The sequence below is a fragment of the Triticum urartu genome, chromosome 2 (assembly GCF_003073215.2).
Source record: "Triticum urartu cultivar G1812 chromosome 2, Tu2.1, whole genome shotgun sequence".
Classification (NCBI taxonomy): Eukaryota; Viridiplantae; Streptophyta; class Magnoliopsida; order Poales; family Poaceae; genus Triticum; species Triticum urartu.
In genome coordinates this window covers 30,615,016-30,638,588 of record NC_053023.1, presented here as the reverse complement: position 1 = coordinate 30,638,588, position 23,573 = coordinate 30,615,016, and the positions used below count along the sequence as shown (strand labels likewise).

At 43.8% G+C, this 23,573-nt stretch overlaps 1 protein-coding gene and 1 long non-coding RNA gene across 2 annotated transcripts; one reads left to right on the top strand and one right to left on the bottom strand.

Moving 5' to 3' along the window:
* Positions 1 to 4,160: 4,160 nt before the first annotated feature.
* LOC125540823 lies at positions 4,161 to 6,808 on the bottom strand. Its single transcript, XR_007297388.1, has 3 exons — positions 6,494 to 6,808; positions 6,139 to 6,305; positions 4,161 to 4,552 (listed from the first exon to the last, which is right to left on the bottom strand). It is a non-coding gene; the product is annotated as an uncharacterized LOC125540823 (long non-coding RNA).
* Positions 6,809 to 17,731: 10,923 nt separating this feature from the next.
* On the top strand, positions 17,732 to 20,487 carry LOC125540822 (probable flavin-containing monooxygenase 1). Its single transcript, XM_048704371.1, has 5 exons — positions 17,732 to 18,226; positions 18,810 to 19,047; positions 19,253 to 19,428; positions 19,526 to 19,878; positions 19,975 to 20,487. Exons 1-5 carry the CDS (start codon positions 17,786 to 17,788, stop codon positions 20,324 to 20,326), a joined length of 1,560 nt encoding a protein of 519 aa, XP_048560328.1. The 5' UTR covers positions 17,732 to 17,785; the 3' UTR covers positions 20,327 to 20,487.
* The last annotated feature ends 3,086 nt before the right edge of the window (positions 20,488 to 23,573 follow it).

Here is a 23,573-nt window from a genome sequence, read left to right as displayed (position 1 = left end):
GGTCATTCAGCTCAAAAAAATCAGTAAATGCATGAAAAATAACAAATGAAGTCAGAAAGGGTTGAAAATTGGTGACGTGGCTTTGAATGATGCATTTTGAACACACAAGATTTGTGGAGTTCAAAAAAAGAAATCCCTTTGTAACAGACGAGTTTCCGTATGAAACCCTTATACTTCGAAAGAGATTGTCTGTTTTGTACACGAAGTGCATCTAGTTTTTACTGTAACCCACTCAACTTTTATGCACATGCTATGTGGGTGAAATGATGATACCATGCCAACTTTCAACATTTTCAGAGTTCATTTGGAATGCTTTTGAATTTCAGGGTCTTATAGCTCAAAAAATCAGTAAATGCATGAAAAAATAACAAATGAAGTCAGAAAGGGTTGAAAATTGATGATGTGGCTTTGAATGGTGCATTTTGAACACAGAAAAAGTATAGAGTTCAAATAAGTTCAAAAAAATGAAATCCCTTTGTAACAGACAAGTTTTCGTATGAAACCCTGATACTTCGAAAGAGATTGTCTGTTTTGTACACGAAGTGCATCCAGTTTTTGCCGTAACCCTCTTTACTTTCTTGCACATGCTATGTGGGTGAAATGATGATACCATGCCAACTTTCAACCTCTTCAGAATTCATTTGTAGTGATTTTTAATTTCAAGGTCATTCAGCTCAAAATAATCAATAAATGCATGAAAAATAACAAATGAAGCTAGAAAGGATTGAAAATTGATGATGTGGCTTTGAATGGTGCATTTTGAACACAGAAAAAGTATGGAGTTCAAATAAGTTCAAGAAAATGAAATCCCTTTGTAACAGACGAGTTTCCGTATGAAAACCTGATACTTCGAAAGAGATTGTCCGTTTTGTACACGAAGTGCATCCAGTTTTTGTCGTAAGCCTCTCTACTTTCTTGCACATGCTATGTGGATGAAATGATGATACCATGCCAACTTTCAACCTTTTCAGAGTTCATTTGTAGTGCTTTTCAATTTCAGGGTCTTATAGCTTAAAATAATCAGTAAATGCATGAAAAATAACAAATGAAGTCAGAAAGGGTTGAAAATTGATGATGTGGCTTTGAATGGTGCATTTTGAACACAGAAAAAGTATGGAGTTCAAATAAGTTCAAAACAATGAAATCCCTTTGTAACAGACGAGTTTCCGTATGAAACCCTCATACTACGAATTTCAGGGTCTTTCAGCAAAAAGAATTATCATAAAATAAAATAAATAAGTAATTTGAAACAAAATAATATAAACTTTAATAAAATATATAAGTAGAAACAAAATAAAATAAAATGAAATAAATTTAATAAAATAAATAAAATTTATGAAACTAAAATTATCAAAGTATTTTCTATTCAAAACATTATAAGCAACCTCTAAAATTTATGAAACTAAAATTATATAAAATTGATGCAACTAAAATTATCAAAGTATTTTCTTTTCAAAATCATTAAAAGCAAAAAAGAATTATCATAAAAAACTTTTTCGTTAGAAACTTTAATAGCAAAAAGAATTATCACAAAATAAAATAAATAAGTAATTAGAAACAAAATAAAATAAAATAAATAAGTATTTTGTTGTAAGCAGAAACAAAACAAAAAAATAAAGCAAAAAAGAAAACAAAAAAACTGGGAAAAATTATATAAAATAAAATAAAATAAATAAGTATTTTCTGTTCAAAACATTATAAGCAACCTCTAAAATTTATGAAACTAAAATTATATAAAAATGATGCAACTAAAATTATCAAAGTATTTTATGTTCAAAATCATTAAAAACAAAAAGAACTTTCATAAAAAACTTTTTTGTTAGAAACTTTAGTAGCAAAAAGAATTATCATAAAATAAAATAAATAAGTAATTAGAAACAAAATAAAATAAAATAAATAAGTTTTTTGTTGTAAGCAGAAACAAAACAAAAAATAAAGCAAAAAAAGAAAACAAAAAAACTAGGAAAAAATAAAAAAATTGCCACCTACTAGGCCACCACGGCCTGAATACGACTAGAAACCCATAAATGGGCCAGGATTTAGGCCCGCAGAAGGCCCAGTAGGCCCATCAGGCATAGTAGTCACAATTAGGCCCGTAAGCCTGCAATGGAGAGGAGCTCGAGAGGGGTGCGGCAGTGGGGCTTATAAACCACTTCGCGCCCCTCTCGACTAGCGAGGTGGGACTAAACTCACACCACCACCCCGCTGTGCAAGGTCTTTTGTCCCGGTTGGTGGCACCAACCGGGACTAAAGGGGTGCATTGGTTCCGGTTCGTGGCACCAACCGGAACCAATGCCCCCCCCTTTAGTCCCGGTTGGTGCTACCAATCGGGACCAAAGGCCACTGCTTCCCACCCTTTGGGCTGCTGAAAAAAGACCTTTGGTCCCGGTTGGTGGCACGAACCGGGACCAAAGAGGGGTATTCGTCCCGGTTTGTGCCATCAACCGGGACCAAAGGTTCTGCTATATAAGCCCACACTTAGAAAATTTGGCAGTTTCATCGCCAATTGCCTCCTGACGACGCCGAGCTCATCGACGCCGCCAGGCTGCCCCGACGCCGTCCGCCGCCCCTGCCGTCGCCCCCGACCGCGTCGTCGCCGTCGCCGTCGCCAACGTCGTCCCCGTCGCCGTCGCCGACGTCGTCCCCGAGCCCGCGCGCCCCTGCCCTCGCCCCCGAGCGCGCCTTCTCCGTCCGCCATCCCCGAGCCTTCCTTGTCACCGACGCCACCTCACTGTGAGCTCCTCCTCCCTGTACTGGCCGCCGTCGCCGCCGCGCGCTGCCACCGCGCCGCCGCCCCTGCCCTGCGCATATATGTGTGTGTATGTGTATATATGCATGTACATGTTCATAGCATTTTTTCATAAATGTATTTTTTTGTCAATTTATGTATATGTTCATATATATATATATATATGTGCATATTTGTAAAACAATTGTGCATGTATAGGAAAATTTATGTATATGTTTTTGTGCACATTTTTTGTCAATTTATGTATATGTCCATATTTAGAAAAAAAAAGGAGTGGAAAAAGTAGGTTAGTGCATTTTAGGTTAGTGTAGAGGAAAACGTAAAATAAGGAAAACAAAGAAAAGTTTTATATATCGGAAAGGAAGAAGAAGAAAAGAAAGAGAGGAAAAACCAAAATAAGAAGAGGAAGAAAGGAGAAGAAGAGGAAAAATAAATAAGAAGAGGAAAAAAGAAAAAAAAAGAAGATGAGAAGAAGAAAGGAATAGAGGCCACCGGAAAATGCAAACGGAGGCCGTGCTTGCAATAGGGATCCGCGCTGCAGGAGTATAAGTCATGTATTCGATTTATTTTTGCCCTGTATTGAACCAGGCAGGCCCCACGCACATGCAATAGCATCTAGGCCTCGACGTTCACCTGACATGTACGTCCTTTCTCATGCAGGCCTGTACACTGTGTGCATGCCGTTGAGCAACGTTGGCCAGTCATAGACCACCAGTTTGTCAAGTGCGAACGTGGATCATATGTCGCCAGCGACCATGCAAGTTCGTTCACATTAGCTATCATGTTCACTAAGCAAGTTTAATCTCTCTCATGTAAATTTGTCTGTCCATTTTGACCAGCTAATGCAACATGGGTAAGCTGTTTTTGTGTTTAAAAACCATTACCACTAACCTGGCACCTCAGTTTTATCTGTTCCACACATGCTAGAAAATCGAAACAGATTAGCCACATGCGCTTTGTCTGACACGGCAAAAAGTTTAGTCCTCCCTAATCTCAATTAGAATTAGCGAGTTCACTAGACGTCTTGTGCATCAGCTTTGCGTCGCGCAGTGTGGTTCACTTTCCACCGTCTCCTCTCTGCATTAAATTCAATTGTTCCTGTCCAGGGCAGACTACCCGCCCTCATTTACTGCGACGCCTGCCCCAAGCATGCTAGGTGCAGTGTTGTCAACTCACTAGTTGTAGCTACAGCGTGCACTGCTAGGCATGGGCACTCACACTTCTCTCCACCACGAACCAATTTTCTAATCGAACGACCAAGCCAAAACCTTGGCAGCATGACAACCCGGCAAAAAACCACGTATGATGTCTGGTAGACAGACTGATGAACGGTACAACACGAGCAAACCTCCCAGAACAGAGTGCAGTATTAACATCACAATTTGGAACATGAACAAATGCAGAGCCAAAATACAAAAAAATGCAAATGGTAAATTCAATTGAAACATAACAATCCGCCTCACAATAATGATGTCAACAAACACAAATTTTCACCCAAATATTAGTCTTCAACAAAATGGTCCATGTCCAATAGTAAAGTCACATTACACAGTTCGCGATTACATAAAACGGCACATAAATAAGGATTTCCTGAGTTGGAAACTCTTTGGCTAACAACAACAACCATCCAAAGAAAGTTAGCTTCAAACACACATTTCGGAGCACCACATTCAAACATTTTGGCAATTTCCTTGGCTCCTTCAAAAAATCTCTTCTACCAAGACATGTTGTGCTTTTGCACTCCACAAATCTTGCAAAAGCAGACCTCTTCAAATGTTGCTCATAAGGCGGTTTATCCTAATCCTGTATCATTTTTTGAACAAACAGGCAAACGAATCAAAGGTAGGGCCAAGACTTGTTGCCAACTGAACAAAATGATATCCTAATCATAAAAAGAGACTCAATCTACATCAGGGTCTAGTATTCAGCTGGCCACATCATTTCTAGTCTGATAATCAACAGAACAAAAATAAATGGCCTGAATCCTAAACCCTAATGTATGTTCACGGGTGTTCCAATCATCATCATCTACTGAGAAAATGAAAAAAAAATATACTATGGCTAATCATAAAAACATAACTAGGACACAAGATACCCGCCAAAAAAAAGCTAGAACACAAGATAAAAATGAGGCGACTAAAAACAGACTATAGCTAAAAGAAAGCTTCATTTTTTACTCTGAAGATGTGCAGAACAAAAAGAAACGGACTGCACACTAAACTCTATTGTGCGTTCATCTATTTTCCATTCATCATAGGCTAGCGATGAAGGAAAAACGGTTCATCCTAAACACTGCCTTTTTCGATTAAGATAAATCTAATGTTTTTTAGTTCCAAATACACAACCAACTACCCATGATTAATTCAACAATGAGAGGGTGGACATAACAATAGATCAAACTTCTCTAGATATACTACACATGACCGGTGAATCCAAGTCCGTCAGATCTAAGGCATAAGAAAGTGTTTCTAACACAAAGCAATTAAATATGGTCGTGATCAAGGCATATAAGAGAGTGTTTCTAACACAACCGCAATGCATCATGCCTAATGACAACTAGCTTGAGATCCACTTCAGGTGTTCAAGACCACCCTAAAATCAGTGCGCCACCGACCATTTCATCGTACATCATGTACAAAATAAAACACAATCAAGCATGCAATACCTCTCATAAAACATATGACCTAGATAAAGGATCTCCTTTTTCCATGAACAATAAATAATAGCTACAAGACAAAAAATAAAAACAGAACAACACTGATCCGGTGATCCCAAATAGTGCTATGTCACAAATATCCTTCCATATCACAAGAGGGTACACAAAATTCCATCAAAAACAACAGAGCATGGAGCAGCGCTAAGAGAATGGTAACCAATCTGAATGATTAGCCCCTGAATTTTACTGAAGCATGCCACACTGTTATGACTACGGAGTTATCTATAACATGCTACACCGACCCATACCCGATGAGATCATCGGAAGTAATAGCATTGCAGTTTTCGGCAAAAAAACAACAGTTGTATTCCAGAATTTACTAAGAACACTGCCTAGGGTCGATGAACTTGCAGTAGCTCGTTCAAAATCCAGGATTGGGGGGGCAAATAGCAGAACGGTACAGGATGAGAGCAATCGATCGACCAAGACACGACAAGGCTATAAATTCTGCATTTTTTTCGTCAGACATGCCAAAAACTGAATCGCGTGGTAAAGCAAGAATCAACCCACCAGGAATAAAAAAAATCCACAATTATTGGTTTTGGCCAAGAAACGTTTGTGTCTCAGAAACAGGAACGTCTAGCATTATCGGGGAAAGCAAACTACACCATGTTTTTTTTCGATGATCAAACTACATCATATGTACATGTGAGAGTTTTAGATTCGCAATTACCTTATGGTCCAACCGCTGGTGCCTCTGAGCAAACGTCAAAGCCGACGTCTCCGCACAGCTGTGTGCTCTCGCCGCGGCGGCCCAACTGGCAATCGGCAATGATGATGGAATCCCGCGACTACATGGGGAAGACATCAGAAATCGGCTTTGCCATCCCAACACGGATCCTGTGGAAAAGGGGGTGGTGAGGCAAACAAACTTAAATCGATAGAATGGGACGCAGATCTAAGCCCGACGGGCGGTCAATAAGAAGACGCACGCATGGCACTCAACACGAATGGAGCACATCTGGCTGGTGATGAACAATAACTAGAAGAAAAGCAAAGTACAGGATGTGAATGTGATCCAGCCTCACCGACGGAAACAATGGAGAAAATGATTTCCCTTGGCCAGATCCATGGACGAGGACCGCGTCCTCTGTAGATCCGGCGTTGTGTAGGCTCGAGGTGATTTGGCCGCCGGAGTGGAAGATGACGCCAGATCCGGGTGGTTTGGCTGCCGGAGTGGAAGAGGACGAGTGCTCCGGCCGTCACTTCCGTCGCACGCGCATCGTTGGAGCTGAGGTAGGGTGTGGCGGAGCCATGAGCAGACGAGAGGTAGCTGGCGACGGGAATAATGGAAGAGAGATAGAGGAGAGCGCGTAGCACAGGATACAGCAGCCTTCACGTGTGTGACGCCGCATCGAAGATTAGAAGAGGTACAGGAGCAGGCCATGGGCCAAACATGTACGCTGCTAGGTGTATCCCGGACCGTATATTCATGACTAGCCTGAAAGTGGCCTGCCAGCAGCCTGACGGATTTTAGATCCCAATGCACATTTCAATGGCCCAGATTCCGGCCTGCCTGATGCTCGGCCTCTGAAAGCCCGCACTCTAGAGGCCACCCTCTATTCCTTTCTTCTTCTCCTCTTCTTATTTCTTCTTCATCTTTTTTTATCGGGTATGTCGTTGTGATATACCCCCTCCCCGATAACATTATTTTCCCATGTATGTATGTCGTCGTTGTCGATATATATAACTCCCTCCCAGATAACTTCGACATGAGGGGCGGTCGATATATATACCCCCTCTCGACCGTGATAACTTATACCACGGGAGCACCCCCCGGCCCTCTCGCTCGACCAAAACTCTCGAGGACACCCAAACCCTAGAAAAAAACAATGTTGGTCTCCTACCCCCTCCAGCCGCGCCCCTACCCGATCGACAAACTCTCTTGAGGCCACCCAAAACTACCAAGTTAAAATAGCGTTGTCGTCGAGGCCATCCCGAACCCTGAAAACCTTGTTGAGGCCACCCCAAACCCTTGAAGCATTGCCGAGGCCACCCCAAACCCTAGAGAAGCGTCGAGGCCAGGCCACTAATATGATTCCTTATTGTGCTTAGCTAGCTAGTTCTATGTTTGCCACTAATATATCCATCTTTCATGTCTGAATAATAATTGCCATGTTGTAAATATTTGCAGAAACTATGGATCCGCACCCCCGAGACGAAGCAACAAAAGCGGTGTTGGGGGAGATAATCGCACACGGAAGTGATGCCGTCTTGTCGTTTCTCAACGTCACATGCACCGATGGTCTGGAAAGACAGGATGAAGAAGCAGGCTACGACGATGATCAAATAATGGAGGAGGAAGGACACCGTGATGACGGCTCCGGTGACCGAATGGAGGGGGAAGGACACCGTGATGACAGCTCCGATGACCGAACGGAGGGGGAAGGACACCGTGATGACGGCTCCGGTGACCGAACGGAGTCCGGCCAGGTATATATATATATATTAATTAATTAATTAAGCATGTGCTGACTATAGCTAATTGATGCATTAATTGTTTTTGGTATGTACACATATTAACTCTCTTCTTTTTCTTCTTTTCTAGTCCTCTGGATCGAGCAACACTTTGGTAAAGAGACGAGGCCCGAAGAGAAAGTTGCGCACGGATGAAAGGTACACGATCATCGAAATTGATCGCGCTGGCCAACCGATTGAACCCCTCCAGACCAAGTAAAAATTTAATGCTCAGTGCGGGGTTCTAGTTAGGGACATGATCCCGATCGGCATCGAGCAATGGTTGAAGCCTAAGGACAAAGACTCTCAGGTGTCTTATGTTAGCGATAGGCAGAAAGCTGATCTTTGGACCGTGCTGCAGGAAAATTTCACCTTCCCGCCAGAGGAGAATCTGGAGAATCCAGTTAAAAAGCCAATGGCCAATGATCAAGGCTTGTGCTCTTAAGAAGATGGCTGAGCTATTCAGGAGGTGGAAGAATGAGCTGAAATCATCGTTTGTCGACCAAGACAGGACTCCAGAATTCATCGGCCGATTTGAGAAGATCAAAGATCAGTGGACCGCATTTGTCACCAAAAAGAAATCTGAGAGAGCAGCGAAGATGTCAGCGACAGACAAGAAAAATGCTGCAAAGAAGAAGCATCACCAACGCACGGGGTCAGGTGGCTACCTGAAAGCCCGGCCGTTGTGGGACAAGGCTGAGAATGACCTCATTGCTAAAGGGATCGAACCAGAGACTCGACACTGGCTAGACCGTTGCAGGACTTGGTTCTTCGGGGTTGGGGAAAAATTGGACCCTGTAACAGGGAAGTGCGTTTGGACCAACGAGCAGCTGAACACACCCATCGAGAAGCTTCAGGAGTATATCAAAAAGGCGCAACAAGGGACGTTCGTTCCGGACAGAGAGAACGACGAGCTCACAGTGGCCCTCGGGAATCTTGAGCACCCTGGACGGACACGAGGCACGCCAGGCTCCCTTTCGTGGAAGGTTGGATTTCCCGACGCAGACGGTTACAAACGCCGGGAGAGGAAGAAGAAAAATGAGTTGACCCAACTACAGGCGCTGCACGCAAGGGTACAAGCGCTAGAGGAACGAGACGAGGCCCGCAGCACGCGACCTGCCGAAGCTGCTACACCCGAAGCTACACCTCCATCTCAGCGGAGAAGCATCGTGGCTTCCACGGAGCTGCTTCAGGAGCCTGTCTTCACGGCTCCTGCTAGCTACGCCGTGGACTTAATGACGGAGTCTCACAATTGCCACCTTATGACGCAATGGATGAATATGAAAGTCAAGGCGAATGTTGGCTCTGTTCCACATCCTGAACCTGGCGCAACTTTTTACTGCCGGTCGATTCCAGAAGGATATGCTAGGGTGATGGTAGACGAAATAACGGAGGGATTTGAGGAGCTCGAGCTTGACCACCCTACCGGTGAAGGGGAGACTCGGCTGGGTTCTGCTCTGAAGACTCCATGCATATGGCGGAAGGAGCTCATCAACCTTCCGAACTGGACGCCTCCGCCTCCTCCGGCGAGTCAGGGCACTCCGCCTCCTCCACCGCCTCCTCCTCCGACAAGTGATCAGGGCACTCAGCCTCCTTCTCCGGCGTGTGGCGGCACTCCGCCTCCTTCTCGGCCTGCGTCGGCGCGCCCGAGTAGCCACCAGCCTCCTCCTTCTCCGCCTCGCCAGCAAGGGCGGAAGAGACCCGCCGCCGCCCCGGCTGCTCCGGCGCTCGTAGTCCTTCTCCTCCGCCTCGTAAGCAAGCACGAAAGAAGACAGCCGCAGCCGCTCCGTCTGCTTCGGCGTCTAGCAGTACAGCCAGAGGCAGGCAATACAGATTCGGTCCACCTCTCAAGCCTCTAGAGAAGTTACCATATGAGAGGACCGTGGAAGAAAACGCGAAGATCGTGGAAAAAGAAGTGAATGACTTCTTTGAAGGGGTGAAAGCAAAGAGACATCCAGCTCCGGAGGAGAAGGTAGACCGGGTGAAAGCAAAGCGCACACTCTCTGCCCTGAGGAAACCACCAAAGTCTCCGCCAAAAACCAACTATGAGCGCATTACTGCAAAGGTATATATCAAAGCGGAGCAGTCGGGAAATACTATCAGTGATCGAAGGTTAGCAGAACGACAAGTTGGGAAAAAAATTGCCCAGCTCGGCGAACAAGCGGACCAATCGTGCCCCCCGCTTAAGGTGTCTAGCGATATCGCCGCTAATGATGCAGGGATGGTGCCCGGTTATAGCAATCTTGAAGATTACCTGGCCGACGATGTACATTATGATTACTTGGAGGTGGAAGAACACCAATACCATTACGGGAAGCCTCTTGTCAAAGATGAAAGATCTCTAACAACGATGATGCGAAGATTACATGATTGGTACATGAAAACCTGCAGAGAATCTGGGGGAACGAATACTTTGTATCTGAGAGTTAAAGAGGAGCACGACCTCGTTGGAATTGATTTGTTGATTGTTCCATTTGAGGAGTTCTTCCAGTGGTTCAATCAAAAGGCCCTCGATAAATTAACGGTCACTTGCTACTATCTGTAAGTACTACTTCTGTCATTAAGTCTATATATAGCTCAGCTCTTTCATTGCATGTACATATGATTATCCTCACTATATTATGCAGATTGAAGATCGTCGAGTGCAGAAAAGCAGAAATGTATGATATTGGGTTCATTAACACAAATCTCATAGATAAATTTGAGGTTGAAAAGAACGCCGATGATGTTGAGGCCAACTTGCTCAAATCATTGATAGTAAATCAAAACAAAGATAGAATACTCTTTCCTTACAACTTTGAGTGAGTGTTACTGTCTTGTGCATATTCGGTTTCCCTTATTACTGGAGCGAGGTTATAGTAATGTAATTGATGAGTTATGCATGCGTGCACAGCTTCCACTATATTCACCTGGAGATTAAGCTTGAGCAGGGACTAGTAACCGTCTTAGACTCGAGACGAAAAATCTCCTGAGACCTATGCGGACATGACTAAAATGCTCGAGAAGTAAGTTCAATCGATCATTATCGCACCATATCGGCAACTTTTTGTTCATTTCCTGATATCAAGTAATTGTTTTCTTTGTCTCGCAGGGTTTGGAAAGTATTCACCGCACAAGCTCCGGGACTGCCGGGGGAGCTGCGATGGACATACCCGAAAGTAAGTAGTACTAGCTAGCTAGTTCCGCGCATCTCGATCCCGTTGATTCTAGCTACTTTCTTCAATGCCATTTATAATGCTTCATTATCAGTTTGATTGACCTCTATTTCTCGTAAAGTGCGTGTGGCAGGAACAAGGTAATGATTTCTGTGGATACTACGTGTGCGAGTTCATCTACAACGTGACTTGCAAAGATAAGCGGGGCTACTCTAAAAGACAATTTGATGTGCATAAGCAATAATATTCACAATTTCATTTTATTACACCATCATTTCTGTTGAGTTTCATTCATATATATGTATTAACCCCCTTCTTCAAATTAGACGTGGGAGATGCGGAATGAACTCTTAGCAAAAAATCGCATGAAAGCAATTCAAGAGGAATTAGCGGGATTCTTTCTTGACCACGTCATCAATAAAGCCGAAGAATACCATGTGGAACTTGATTTCAGATGCTAGGGGATTGTAACAGATCTTACATATTGTATATGTATATAGCCAGTAGCGTCGGATAGATAATACGAAAACTTGTTGTTCGACCAATATCTCGAAGAAGGAGAGGTCGATCACTTCTCTCGGTATGCATGACGAACTTCTGTACTTAATGGTTTCCTTCATTTTCTTACTAGCTAGCGTGTCGAGGGCCTCTCTATACGTATAGTACGTAGCGTCGACCAAGCACGGAGATAAGAGAGGACACTTCTCTCTATTAATTAATTAGCTACCTAACATAATATATGAAGCACCTTAATTAACCATACAAAACCCCCAAATCCACCCCCCTTTCAGAAGAAAAAAACCCTAGCCCCTGAACAGTTGACGCTTGGATGCCTATTGGTCCCAGTTGGTGCCACCAACCGGGACTAAAGACCCTCCTGCTTGGGCTCGCCACAGCGGCCACGTGGAGGCCCATCTATCCCGGTTCGTATAAGAACCGGGACTAAAGGAAAAGGGCATTAGTAACGACCCTTTAGTCTCGATTCCGCAACTGGGACAGATGGGCCTTATGAACCGGGACAAATGGCCCTTTTTCTACTAGTGTTTTACGGTACATCAAAACAATACCAGCTGTCCATTCGCAACCATTTGATGGACTAGATCCACCAGTACTACTAGACGTGATCGGTAGTATTTTTGTTTTAAGGGCATGCACATTAGTTTAGACACTTATAGTCTATAATAATCCTCCACGTCTCGAAACAGGCTTTCGCCCCGCTTTATATATAAAGCAACAATACTCAAGTTACATGGCGGAACAATACAATGTGGTGAGTTAGCCCTCCGATACAACAGATCCTTCAATACTAACCAACACACTCACACAAGACTGCGTGGCCGGACAACTAGTGACATAAGACCAGAGTACAAAGCTACGACATGACCTAGGACACCTAGCCTCCACGGCAACGCCCTCCGGATGGGAATGCTGTTAAGGCATATCTCTCTCGATGTAGTTTTGGTGACTGATGACAACATGTTTGCGGACTAATCGTGTGCTTTGAGCATTTCAAAGATTCATCCTTTGGCACGAGACGATTTCTTTCCCCTCGGAGTGTTATTCAAGACGGTGTAGCTCTTTCGTTTCTTGTTTGGTGGACTAGTTTCGTAGGAGTCACCGTACTATCAAGAGGGGGTCCGCTTTGGTAAGGCTTGGGTGGAATCAACACGTACACATCCTTTCCTCACCTTATGAGCCGTTCCGCTTCAATGGAGTGCTCTTTCCCCTTTCAGTCTGCTTTTTTGGGTCTAAGCGGTAGTACCGCGGTACCCAGCGGTAGTACCGCTTGTGGGTCTCAGCCACAGTACCACTGCGGTACCGGGCCCCTACCGCGTCGACTTGAGGGGGTCGCCTCTCGTGTCGGGTTGTGTGGCACTTGCAGCGGTAGTAGAAGCGGTAGTACCGCCCTACCACCGCGACAGTACCGCACCGGGCTCAGTTCCTGCACCGCACGATAGTACCACCCTCTGCGGGGCTGTTTTGGGGGTAACGGTTGGATGGGTTCCCCTTGTATAAAAGGGGGTCCTCTTCTTCTTCGTTGACTTACTTCTTCCCCCAAAAGCTCCATTAATGCTCCAAGCTCCATTTTCGTCCGATCTCTCTCCCTAGCCAATCAAACTTGTTGATTTGCTCGGGATTGGTTGAGAAGGCCCCGATCTACACTTCCACCAAGAGAAATTTGATTCCCCCACTAATCCCTAGCGGATCTTGTTACTCTTGGGTGTTTGAGCACCCTAGATGGTTGAGGTCACCATGGAGCCATAGTCCATTGTGGTGAAGCTTCGTGGTGTTATTGGGAGCCTCCAATTAAGTTGTGGAGATTGCCCCAACCTTGTTTGCAAAGGTCCGGTCGCGGCCTCAAAGGGCACCAATAGTGGAATCATGGCATCTCACATTGTGTGAGGGCATGAGGAGAATACGGTGGCCCTAGTGGCTTCTTGGGGAGCATTGTGCCTCCACACCGCTCCAACGGAGACGTACTTCTCCTCAAAAGGAAGGAACTTCGGTAACACATCCTCGTCTTCACCGGCTCCACTCTTGGTTATCTCGTACCTTTACTTGTGCAAGCTTATTAGTGTTACTTCCCTTGCTTGCTGTGCTTGTTGTTGTTGCATCATATAGGTTGCTCACCTAGTTGCACATCTAGACAACCTACTTTGATGCAAAGTTTAACTTGGTAAATAAAAACTAAAATTGTTAGTTGCCTATTAACCCCCCCCCCCTCTAGTCAACCATATCGATCCTTTCAATTGGTATCAGAGTCTCATCTCTTTACTAAGGACTTTGCCGTTTGAAGAGTATGGTTGACACCGTAGACAGTGTGGAGGAGCACTTCGGTGTGGATCCGATCTCGTCTACGGGCGATGGGGGAACCTCGGTCTCTTGTGAGGAATTCAATGTAGCCTTGGAGACATTGAAAACCTCCATGACGACCGAGGTTGAAAGCATGTTTACTAAATTCATTGAAGGGCTTAAAATATCCACCGCACCGTTCAAAGTGGGTGATCCCACTGACAAGGTGACGGATGCTAACTCCGACAAGGGGGAAGCTAGTAGTGAAAAGGCTCCTTCCTCTAGTGGTAAAAATGGCACCGGCATCTTTGCCCATGTGAAACCACCACTTGTTTATGGTGGACCGATTACTTCCACTTATTTGAATCATGTCGGTCCTCCCCCTAAGATTGTGAAAATGAGGACTTTGATTCTTGGGTTTATTGCTTTAAGCGCCATTTAAATCATGTGAATACTAATCTTTGGAGAATCACTGAAGAAGGTTTCTATCCACTGCACATCGACATCGCCCCAAAGAAGTGGTCCAGAGCTCCCCTTAATAACCCTGCCTCCTTCCAGGCGCGGCCCTCATTTTCAGTCATGTACACTAAAATCTCGGTGATGGTGTAGCACCCTCAAATATGATCATGTTCTAATGTTTCTGCAGCTCAAAAAAACCAATAATAATGATGGCGCGGATGTCCTTCTGCAGGTGCCCCCTATATATCCTTGCTTAACACCATGTGCCTAGCATCTCATACGCCGGCGGTACCCACTTTTGCTTGCCCAAGGCGGTGCATACAACCGTCCCCAGAGTTCTCTCAAATACAAAACCAAGTAGGATGTGGTTAATGGTTTCAGCATGTTGATCACATAACAGGCATGCATCATGTACAACATCTATTCTTTAGGGCTAGCCAAGGAAAGAATCGACACTGCAACAGGGCCTTCAGTTTCTATGATAACTCCAAGGTGGGCACCACCTCCCGCCCTGTAAACTTGGTAGCCTGTGCGGACCGGACCAAGAAAACGCCATCCAGCTCCCAAGCCCAACGAATAGTATAGGCAACCCTAGTGTGTAGCCGCACGTTGGCAATTCTTTGCCATAGTACCAAGTATTCCGCCAATGTGCTCAATTTCATAATGGGATGAATGTCCCTCGCCCAAGCTCCTTTCGTAGGAGCAATGCAAACATTTCTTGCCGATCGCACGTGCTATGCAATTATGGCATACATCTGCGGAGCTAGCTCCTCAATTCGTAGGCTATCATTCCGACGATCCTCCCAAAACAGCATACCATGACCGTCACCTATGCCAAGTCTTGTCGCCGTCTTCACTAATGTCATTGATCATCCGACATCCTAATCTCGAGTTCCTTCCATGGCTATGCCAACTCTTTTTGCCGTCTTAACTAATGTACTTGAATTGCCACACCCATGGCCGCCACAATTTTCATTGGAAGATAACTCCCTAGCAAGTGCACAGTTTCCACCATTAGCCGCCGCTTTGCCGCACCCATGGCCGCCACAGTTTTCAGTGGCAGATCGAGCACTAGAATTGCGTGAATTGGGATCACTAAACTTGCCATAAAAAATGTTTGAAGTTGCCATGTGTTCGTGCCACACGCGTGACACTTATCAGGGTCCTAGAAGTATGGTACTCCCATGCTTCCACCTCGTTAGGTTTGATTACTGCGCCATCAATAAAATTTGGAATCTAAATCGATTCGCACATTGCTGAACATCGAGCAAAACTAAGAACTGAATCAATATTTATTGAAGTTGTAACTGAGCTACTCTTCAACAAGCGATTTATCGTTTATGTTTCTTGAAGGGTCGAACAAATTTGAGTTTACAAGTTTACAGTGCACTATGACTGGGTGCATTGCTCAATGCAGAGGCCATGGCTTACTCTACTTTTCAAAAAGAATAAGTTTACAGTGTTCTGGATGCATCTTTTCGTACTAAATTCATGATCTAAAGAGTTCTCATAGTTTTTCGTTTCTTCTTCTTATTAATTTTGTTAAAGCACGTCTTACTAGTAGAAAACAGGGCTTTGGTCATAGCGCAATATACACATTAGTCCCGGTTGCATTACGAACCGGGACTAATGTGATCATTAGTCCCGGTTCGAGCAACTAAAGGCATAAGTCCCGGTTCACATGGGCCCTTTAGTCCCGATTTGAGACACGAACCAGGACAAAAGGGCATCACACCCTTTAGTCCCGGATCGTGTCTCAAACTGGGACTAAAGATTAGACCTTTAGTCCCGGTTCGAGATATGAACCGGGACTAAATGATGCGATGCCCTTTTGTCCCGGTTCGTGTCTCAAACCGGGACTAAAGGGCCCATTTCTCAAACTCTTACCCCCCCCCCCCCCCCCCCCCCCCCCCCCGCGTATTGCCATTTCATTTTTGGAAAAAAAAGAAAATGATAAAAACTTCAAAAAAATAAAATCCTTCGAGATGTAGTTATATTACTACATCTACTAGTTAGGAAAATTAAAAAACTTAAATTTGGACATGTTTTGCAAAAAAAGTGTCATGAAAAAGTAAAACGGCTATAACTTTTGCATACGATGTCGAAAAAAACGTATAATATTTCAAAATGTTTAGCACGAAAATCCGCATCCGATTGTGACGGCCTATGGCCTGTTTGAAAATTTTTAGAATCCTCAAATTCTAAAAGGAAAAAACATATGCTCAAATTTTAGTTTTTTTTTTTAATTTTGGTTAAATCTGGTCAAACTATGGCCAAACTACTTATTCAAGAAGTATTAGTGTTACTACATAATTATTCAAGAATATTAGTGTTACTAAATAATTATTTCAATTTTTAAATTTTGGTCAAATATGGTCAAACTATGGTCAAACTACTTATTCATGAAATATTAGTGTTACTAAATAATTATTGTTTTTTAGAATAACAGTGAAACGTGTGACTTCATGCTCAAGCTAAACTCCTGAGGGTTAAAAGGATTGACATCTTACTATTGTGAGGAAAACAACAAGTGCAGACTTGGAAACGAGGGGGAATAGAATCCGGAAGTTAAGCGTGCTCAAGCTGGAGTAGTGAGAGGATGAGTGACCGGCCGGAAAGTTAGATAATTTAGAATGATGAGGGGTGATTAGAGATTAGAGGTTAAATTGAGCAGTGATGAGGAGTGATTAGAGATTAGAGGTTAAATTGAGCAGTGATGAGGGGTGATTATAGATTAAATTTGAAAATGCGAAAAAAAAATTAAAAACAAATTCATAAAATTTTTCTTTAGTCCCGTTTGGTGTTACCAACCGGGACTAAAACGGGACTAAAGACCCTCTAGAACCGGAACAAATATCCTTTTTTTCTACTAGTGTTTAGATGTGTTCTAGGTGTTACATATCTAAGTTATATGTCACTGATTTTATGTGAAAATCTGTATGGGTATTTTTCTTATTTTATTTTTGATTGAGTCACTCTCTGATGTGCAATAACTAAAATACATTTGTCCAAGACAGACATTTTTAATAGCTTAATCTGCACTGTGGAGCACTCACTGCCTATCGACAATATCTCGAGTGCACCACATATCGTACACGTCTACATACGTCTGCGTGGCCTGGTACGTGCTACATGCAACACATGCAACGTATACACGTGCCACGGTTTCTTCAGCGACAAGGCCTATCATTGTGGCTGGACAATTGATGCCATATTTGCTCAGCAAAGACTAAGAGTGGACTTGGGACGAATGGTAACAAAAATAACACGTCAGATCGAATGGCGCGGTGCTTTAAATATGTTATCCAAATCCAGGATCACTCGATCGCGTAAAATTTCAACAAAGCACGTGGTGCAAAACCGCTCGCTGGCCACCTATATATGACTACCATCTAGCAACACCATCGAACACAAACGTTTATACTTTATATACTCGTAAATAAACTAGCAGCCTCAATGGAGAAGAAGAGGGTGGCCGTCGTCGGAGCCGGCGTGAGCGGGCTGACGGCGTGCAAGCACCTGCTGGAGCGCGGCTGCCGGCCGGCCGTCTTCGAGGCGGACAAGCTCCTGGGCGGCGTGTGGGCGCGCGCCCCAGACTGCACGTCGCTGCAGTCGGAACGGCCCATGTACCAGTTCTCCGACTTCCCTTGGCCGGAGTCCGTGACGGAGGTGTTCCCGGACCGCCGCCAGGTCGCCGACTACCTTGACGCCTATGCCCGTCACTTTGGCGTGCTCGACTGCGTCAGGTTTGGCCGCCGGGTGGTCGGGATGGAGTATGTGGGCGTCGGTGAGGAGGAGGTGGTGGAGTGGGAGGAGTGGGCCGGGTGCGGCGAGGCGTTTGGTTCTGGCGAGGGTGAGTGGCGTCTCACCGTGGCCGACGCCGAGGACAACATGGAGGTACATATATGGACTGATCCACGAACTAGAGTTTTTCTAGATGAAGTACTACCTAGCTGATCCATGCCTCTCTCGACCGTGTTTGTATCAAAGTTTTAAATAGCCGGCAGCCCGCTATAGCTCTTTGCGCATGTTGCCGCTATTTGATTTCATGTACAATTTGCCGCTATAGTTTCGTTATAGCCCCGCTATAGCTGTTTTTAAGGGTTGCCGCTATATACCATAGCCTGCTATTTAAAACTATGGTTTGTATGGTTTTCACTTTCAATGAGATTCAGATGAAACTCAATGAATTTCAGTAGACACTGAAATATTTAGCTTTCAGCCAAAATATTAAGCAATTTCAGTAGTACACAGCAATTCAAGCATCTTTTTTTTTATTATTTTCAGTAATTTTAAAATTTTGGTTGAATTCAACTGTTTCAGCACTTTGACCAAAATCACTGAAATTGTTGCTGAAATATTTCCAAAACTGAAAGTGAAAACCACTTTGCTTCCATTTTCTAACCCCTAGCATGTAATGTCCCTTTTCAATCAGTGAAGCTAATGAGGTATTAAATGCATCATATTTTCCTGTCTCCAGACACACGTGGCAGACTTTGTGGTTCTTTGCATTGGGAGGTTTAGTGGTGTGCCCAACATACCCACGTTTCCTCAAGGCAAAGGTCCAGAAGCATTTGATGGGCAGGTGATTCACACCATGGATTACGCCAAAATGGGCACCAAGAAAGCTAACGAGATGGTAAAGGGCAAGCGTGTGACCGTCATTGGCTACTTGAAATCAGCGCTCGACGTGGCTGCTGAATGTGCAGACGTAAATGGTACACAATCCTACAACTAAATTATTTTTTTCGTCTTTGTGCAGAAGTAACTATGTCATCATCACAAATTTTGTTCGCATGACCAACAACAGGGCTGTTTTTTGTCATTCAGCGAAATTGAATGCATTGTCTGCCATTATTACATTGTCTGAATTCTAACAATTATTCTCGATAAGAACTTGGATAAATTTACTGATCCCTGCAGGTACTGAATATCCATGTACAATGGTTGTCCGAACAAAGCACTGGATCATACCAAGCTACTATGCTTGGGGTTTCCCTATATCAAACTTGTATCTGAATCGCTTCTCTGAATTCCTCATTCACAAGCCCGGCGAGGGCTTCCTCCTATGTCTCTTGGCCACCATCTTGACTCCACTGGTACTAAAAGTCAGCATGTTGTTTTGCATTGATGTAATTTACACTTAGGTTTCAAAATAAATCGGCACACGCTTAATTCTTGTTTGTATATGAATAGAGGTGGTTATTCTCAAAGTTTGCTGAGAGCTACTACTCCATCCCCATGAAGAAGCATGACATGGTGCCTGAGCATAGCTTCTTTGAGGCACTAGCGACATGCTTGATCGCCATTACACCAAAGGATCACTACAAGAGACTAGACGAAGGCAGCATTGTTCTAAAGAAGTCCAAGACCTTTAGCTTCTGCAAGGAAGGTGTAGTTGTTGAAGGTGAATCTTCGCCGATAAAGAGTGATATAGTGATCTTCGGAACGGGATTCAAGGGAGACCAAAAGATCACGAACATGTTTACTTCAGAATACTTTCAGAGTATTGCAGTTGGGCCAATATCCTCGACTGTACCTCTATACAGGTTACTTTACTATTACTACCTGACTTTTGTGTACATGTGTAGCTGATTTCCAATCCAGATCGGGTTATTGAAGATTTTCTTCATTTTTACATTCAGGGAGTGCATACATCCTAAGATTCCGCAGCTTGCTGTCCTTGGTTATTCAGAGAGTTTGGCGAATCTGTACACTGCAGAAATTCGGGGCAAATGGCTAGTGCATTTCATTGATGGTGGATTCAGATTACCAAGTGTTAAAGCGATGCAGGGTGATATCCTTGAGTGGGAGAAGTTTATGAAGCGCTATTCTCGTGTCTACTTCCGGAGGTCCTGTATTGGGCTTCTTCACATCTGGTACAATGATCAACTATGTCAAGACATGGGATGCAACCCGAGAAGGAAGAATAGCATTTTAGCTGAATTATTTGAGGTATATGGTCCCCGTGATTATGTTAATCTTCACCCCAAGTAAGAGGAGGTCTTGGTAGGATTCTTATGTGCAGCTCATATGTTCTGAGCAACCGATGTGGGTTATGTCAGCATAGTATGTTTCTTTATGTATTTTCGAGCCTGATTATCCTTTATGGTCGATCATATGATATTTTGATAAATAATGATTATGTGATGAACATACATCAGATATCTTAAACATATGATATTTCAAATAAATAATGATTCTGTGATGAGCATACATCAGATATGTTAAACTAAGAACATCACGATATGAGAAAATGAACCACGCGCATGGTTAAATCAGCGTTGCCTTCCACAAATATTATATCTGGTGACTGGTGAGACACACAGAATATGGTTGATCTCTGCAAACGTTAGGCAAGAATTCAACTATTCTACTAACCATCTAGACTAGGATTAATCTTCAAGCATCCAAAAATGCCTACCTATTCTGTCAGCCAAGAGGCAGGGCACATCAAGACTTATGAACGCTCCGTGGGAGATAAGTTTGTTTCTAACTACATGGTTCAATCTAGCATAGAGGATGTGCAACATCAACCATTTCTAGTGTTGCACAGATATTCCAAATCAAATAATAACCATTTCTAATGTTCCACTTGAGCTACTCCATGTGAGAAACCAAATAATGGCTGCCTATTGCAACTGAGCGCACGAGACAACATCTCATTATTGCAAGCAACTACGATGAGCTTGCTGTCTTTGCTGGCCACCGACATCTATGGCATTGCGACATTTTGAGAGGATTCAGTGGCCGCGATGGGGTCAAACAAAAAGAAACCAAAATCATAACAAGGGTGTCATAGTTCATTACAAGAATCTAATTCCATGACAAGTCACAAGGCAGCACAAACTACAAGTGAAAAGAGTGATAACTGAACAACCCAGTCTGACAGCAAGAGGATGGATTAGTTTCTTGCAAAAATGTGAGAAACAAACAGGTGACACGAACTCAAGAGAATCACACATAACAAAGTGCTCGAACCCCACTTCCAAGGATTTCATTCAACAACAGGTGAACACCACATCATTTCAGCTCCAAATCCCGCCAAAGTGAAGGTCCATGGTCACCGCTTAGATGTCATCAACATCATCATACATGGCAGATTCTGAGCCAACATCATCATAATCATCCACATAATTGAATTCACCATAATCATCATCATCATCCATGACCACATTCAGCAAATCATCGTGCATATCAACCTCAAAATCAGAACCAGAGTAATCCTCACTGTAATCCTCACTGTCAACGTAGGCCCAGTACTTGAAATCAGAGATGGGATCATGAGGAAGCTTAAGGTTTCTAATTCTAGCACACTTTGATTTCATAGCATCATCTATTTGGAGGTTGTAGCACATACGTATGTCAAGTGATTCAAGGTGAGGGCAATGGTCAAGGATTGCCATCAGTCCATCATTAGTTACTTCGCTGCCAATCAATTGAAGGACTTGGAGATGAGGCATACTGTTAGCAATTCATGATGCTTCTGGGTCAATCTCTATGCGCTCATAGGCTGCATCAAACCGCTTATGAAAATCAGCCCAGCGTTCATTTAGCTTAAAGCATTTCAGCTGTGAGCGGCTTTTGTCAACTAACTCGCAGAAATTGCCATACAATGAGCAGAACGAAATATCCAGTTCTTCAAGCTGAGGAAGGCGATTAATTGCCTCTGCCAACCCTTTATCAGATACTTTATCACAAAAGCTGAGCTGAAGGCTCTTCAACGAGAATGCTCTGCATTGAGACATGGTAAGTTTTTAGCCAACCCAAACATTTAAGCTATATCAAATCTAAACATGCTTTCCAAGCTCACAATGAGAAATATCACTGGAACAATATAACCAATTAAAATCCATGTGAAAATAAAACATTCTATGATGTTGGATTCATCATAATCTTCAAAAAGGTTGATAATTGCAGTCACATGCAAATGAAGTTCAACATGCAGTTCTAACAAAATACCACATGACTTGATACTGTGTGTGAATTCTACATGTCACATTCCGTAGAATGATGAGAATAAGAGCAGAAGAGGGCAATGAAACATGTGTCAGGCGGCATCCACCCTACAACAGGCGCAAATTCAAGCCTAAACTAGGTTCCGCTAATGACGTAAGGTCCAAGAAGAGAGTTCCTTACTTTCTACTCCAGTATAGAGTATAGATATAATTAAGAGGTTATTTTTCAATTAGGAAGTCAGAATAATTAGGAATTTTTTAGTTAGATTCAGATTGAGGTGAAGTCAGATCAGTTTGTACGCATAGCCTAAATAATGGCCAAACATTAGTTGAAAAATAATCAAGCAAGTTTAATCCCAATCTTTGTTCCCTTGCTATCACGCCAGGCGTTCTGTCTCTCTCTCTGCTAAAAAAGAGTGAATTGCAGAAAACCACCACATGAAAGTCTAGGTTTGCAGAAAATACTGGTTTAAGAATTTGTGACAAAAACCATTGATTCTTGGGCTAATCTTTTGCAAAAAACACCGATCAGTCTCTTTGAGCATTTTAACTCTGATTATGACATGTGGGTCCTGCATTTGATGACGTGGCATGACAGTCTAAGGTATATGACGATAGATGCTGGATTGTCTAGATTTACAAAATAGTCCCTGTAGTTTTATAGGGACACCCTTCAACAACAACAACAACAACAACAACAAAAATAATAAAAATAATAATAATAATAATAATAATAATAAGCAATCAGCTCCACATCAGATTTGGGCTCCCAAGCAGCCGAACAAAGCAGCAGCACGCCGGTCATGGGCCTCGTCACCGGGAGCGGGAGCAGAGGGCACGGGCACACATGCGTGGCTGCTGCGGCAGTCGGCAGCGGAGCTGGCTGGGCGGGTGAGCTGGCGCATTGATTAGTCAATTCTTCTCTCTCTCTCTAAAAAATCCTCCCACGTCGCCGTCGGCCGGCGAGTGCCCTCGTCGTTGTCCAGTGGCCCAGACCTCGAGCACGGCCTGCCGCAGAGCCAAACGTCGCCGCCATCCTCGTGGCAGCCAGAGCTCGCTGGTTGAAGAACGCATGCGCCTGCCCCTCTGGCTCCTCGCCCACATCCAGGCCTTCACAAGGCGGCGCCGCGGCTGAGCTTGCCAGTGATGCGCTCTAGACCGGCCTCCCCTCCACCATGAATCTCTGTAGCCGGGAGTTCCCCGACCACCCTCCTGTATCTGTCGAGGAGGACACCATCGGGCACCTACCTAGAAGGCTGGAACGCAAGCATAGGGTCACCGGCCAC

Excerpts from the sequence above, each read along its gene's own strand:
- LOC125540822 (XM_048704371.1), top strand. The coding sequence starts at position 17,786 with ATGGAGAAGAAGAGGGTGGCCGTCGTCGGAGCCGGCGTGAGCGGGCTG. Across the intron at positions 19,429-19,525 it reads CCACCATCTTGACTCCACTG|AGGTGGTTATTCTCAAAGTT; the intron begins GTACTAAAAGTC and ends GTATATGAATAG. Across the intron at positions 19,879-19,974 it reads TCGACTGTACCTCTATACAG|GGAGTGCATACATCCTAAGA; the intron begins GTTACTTTACTA and ends TTTTACATTCAG.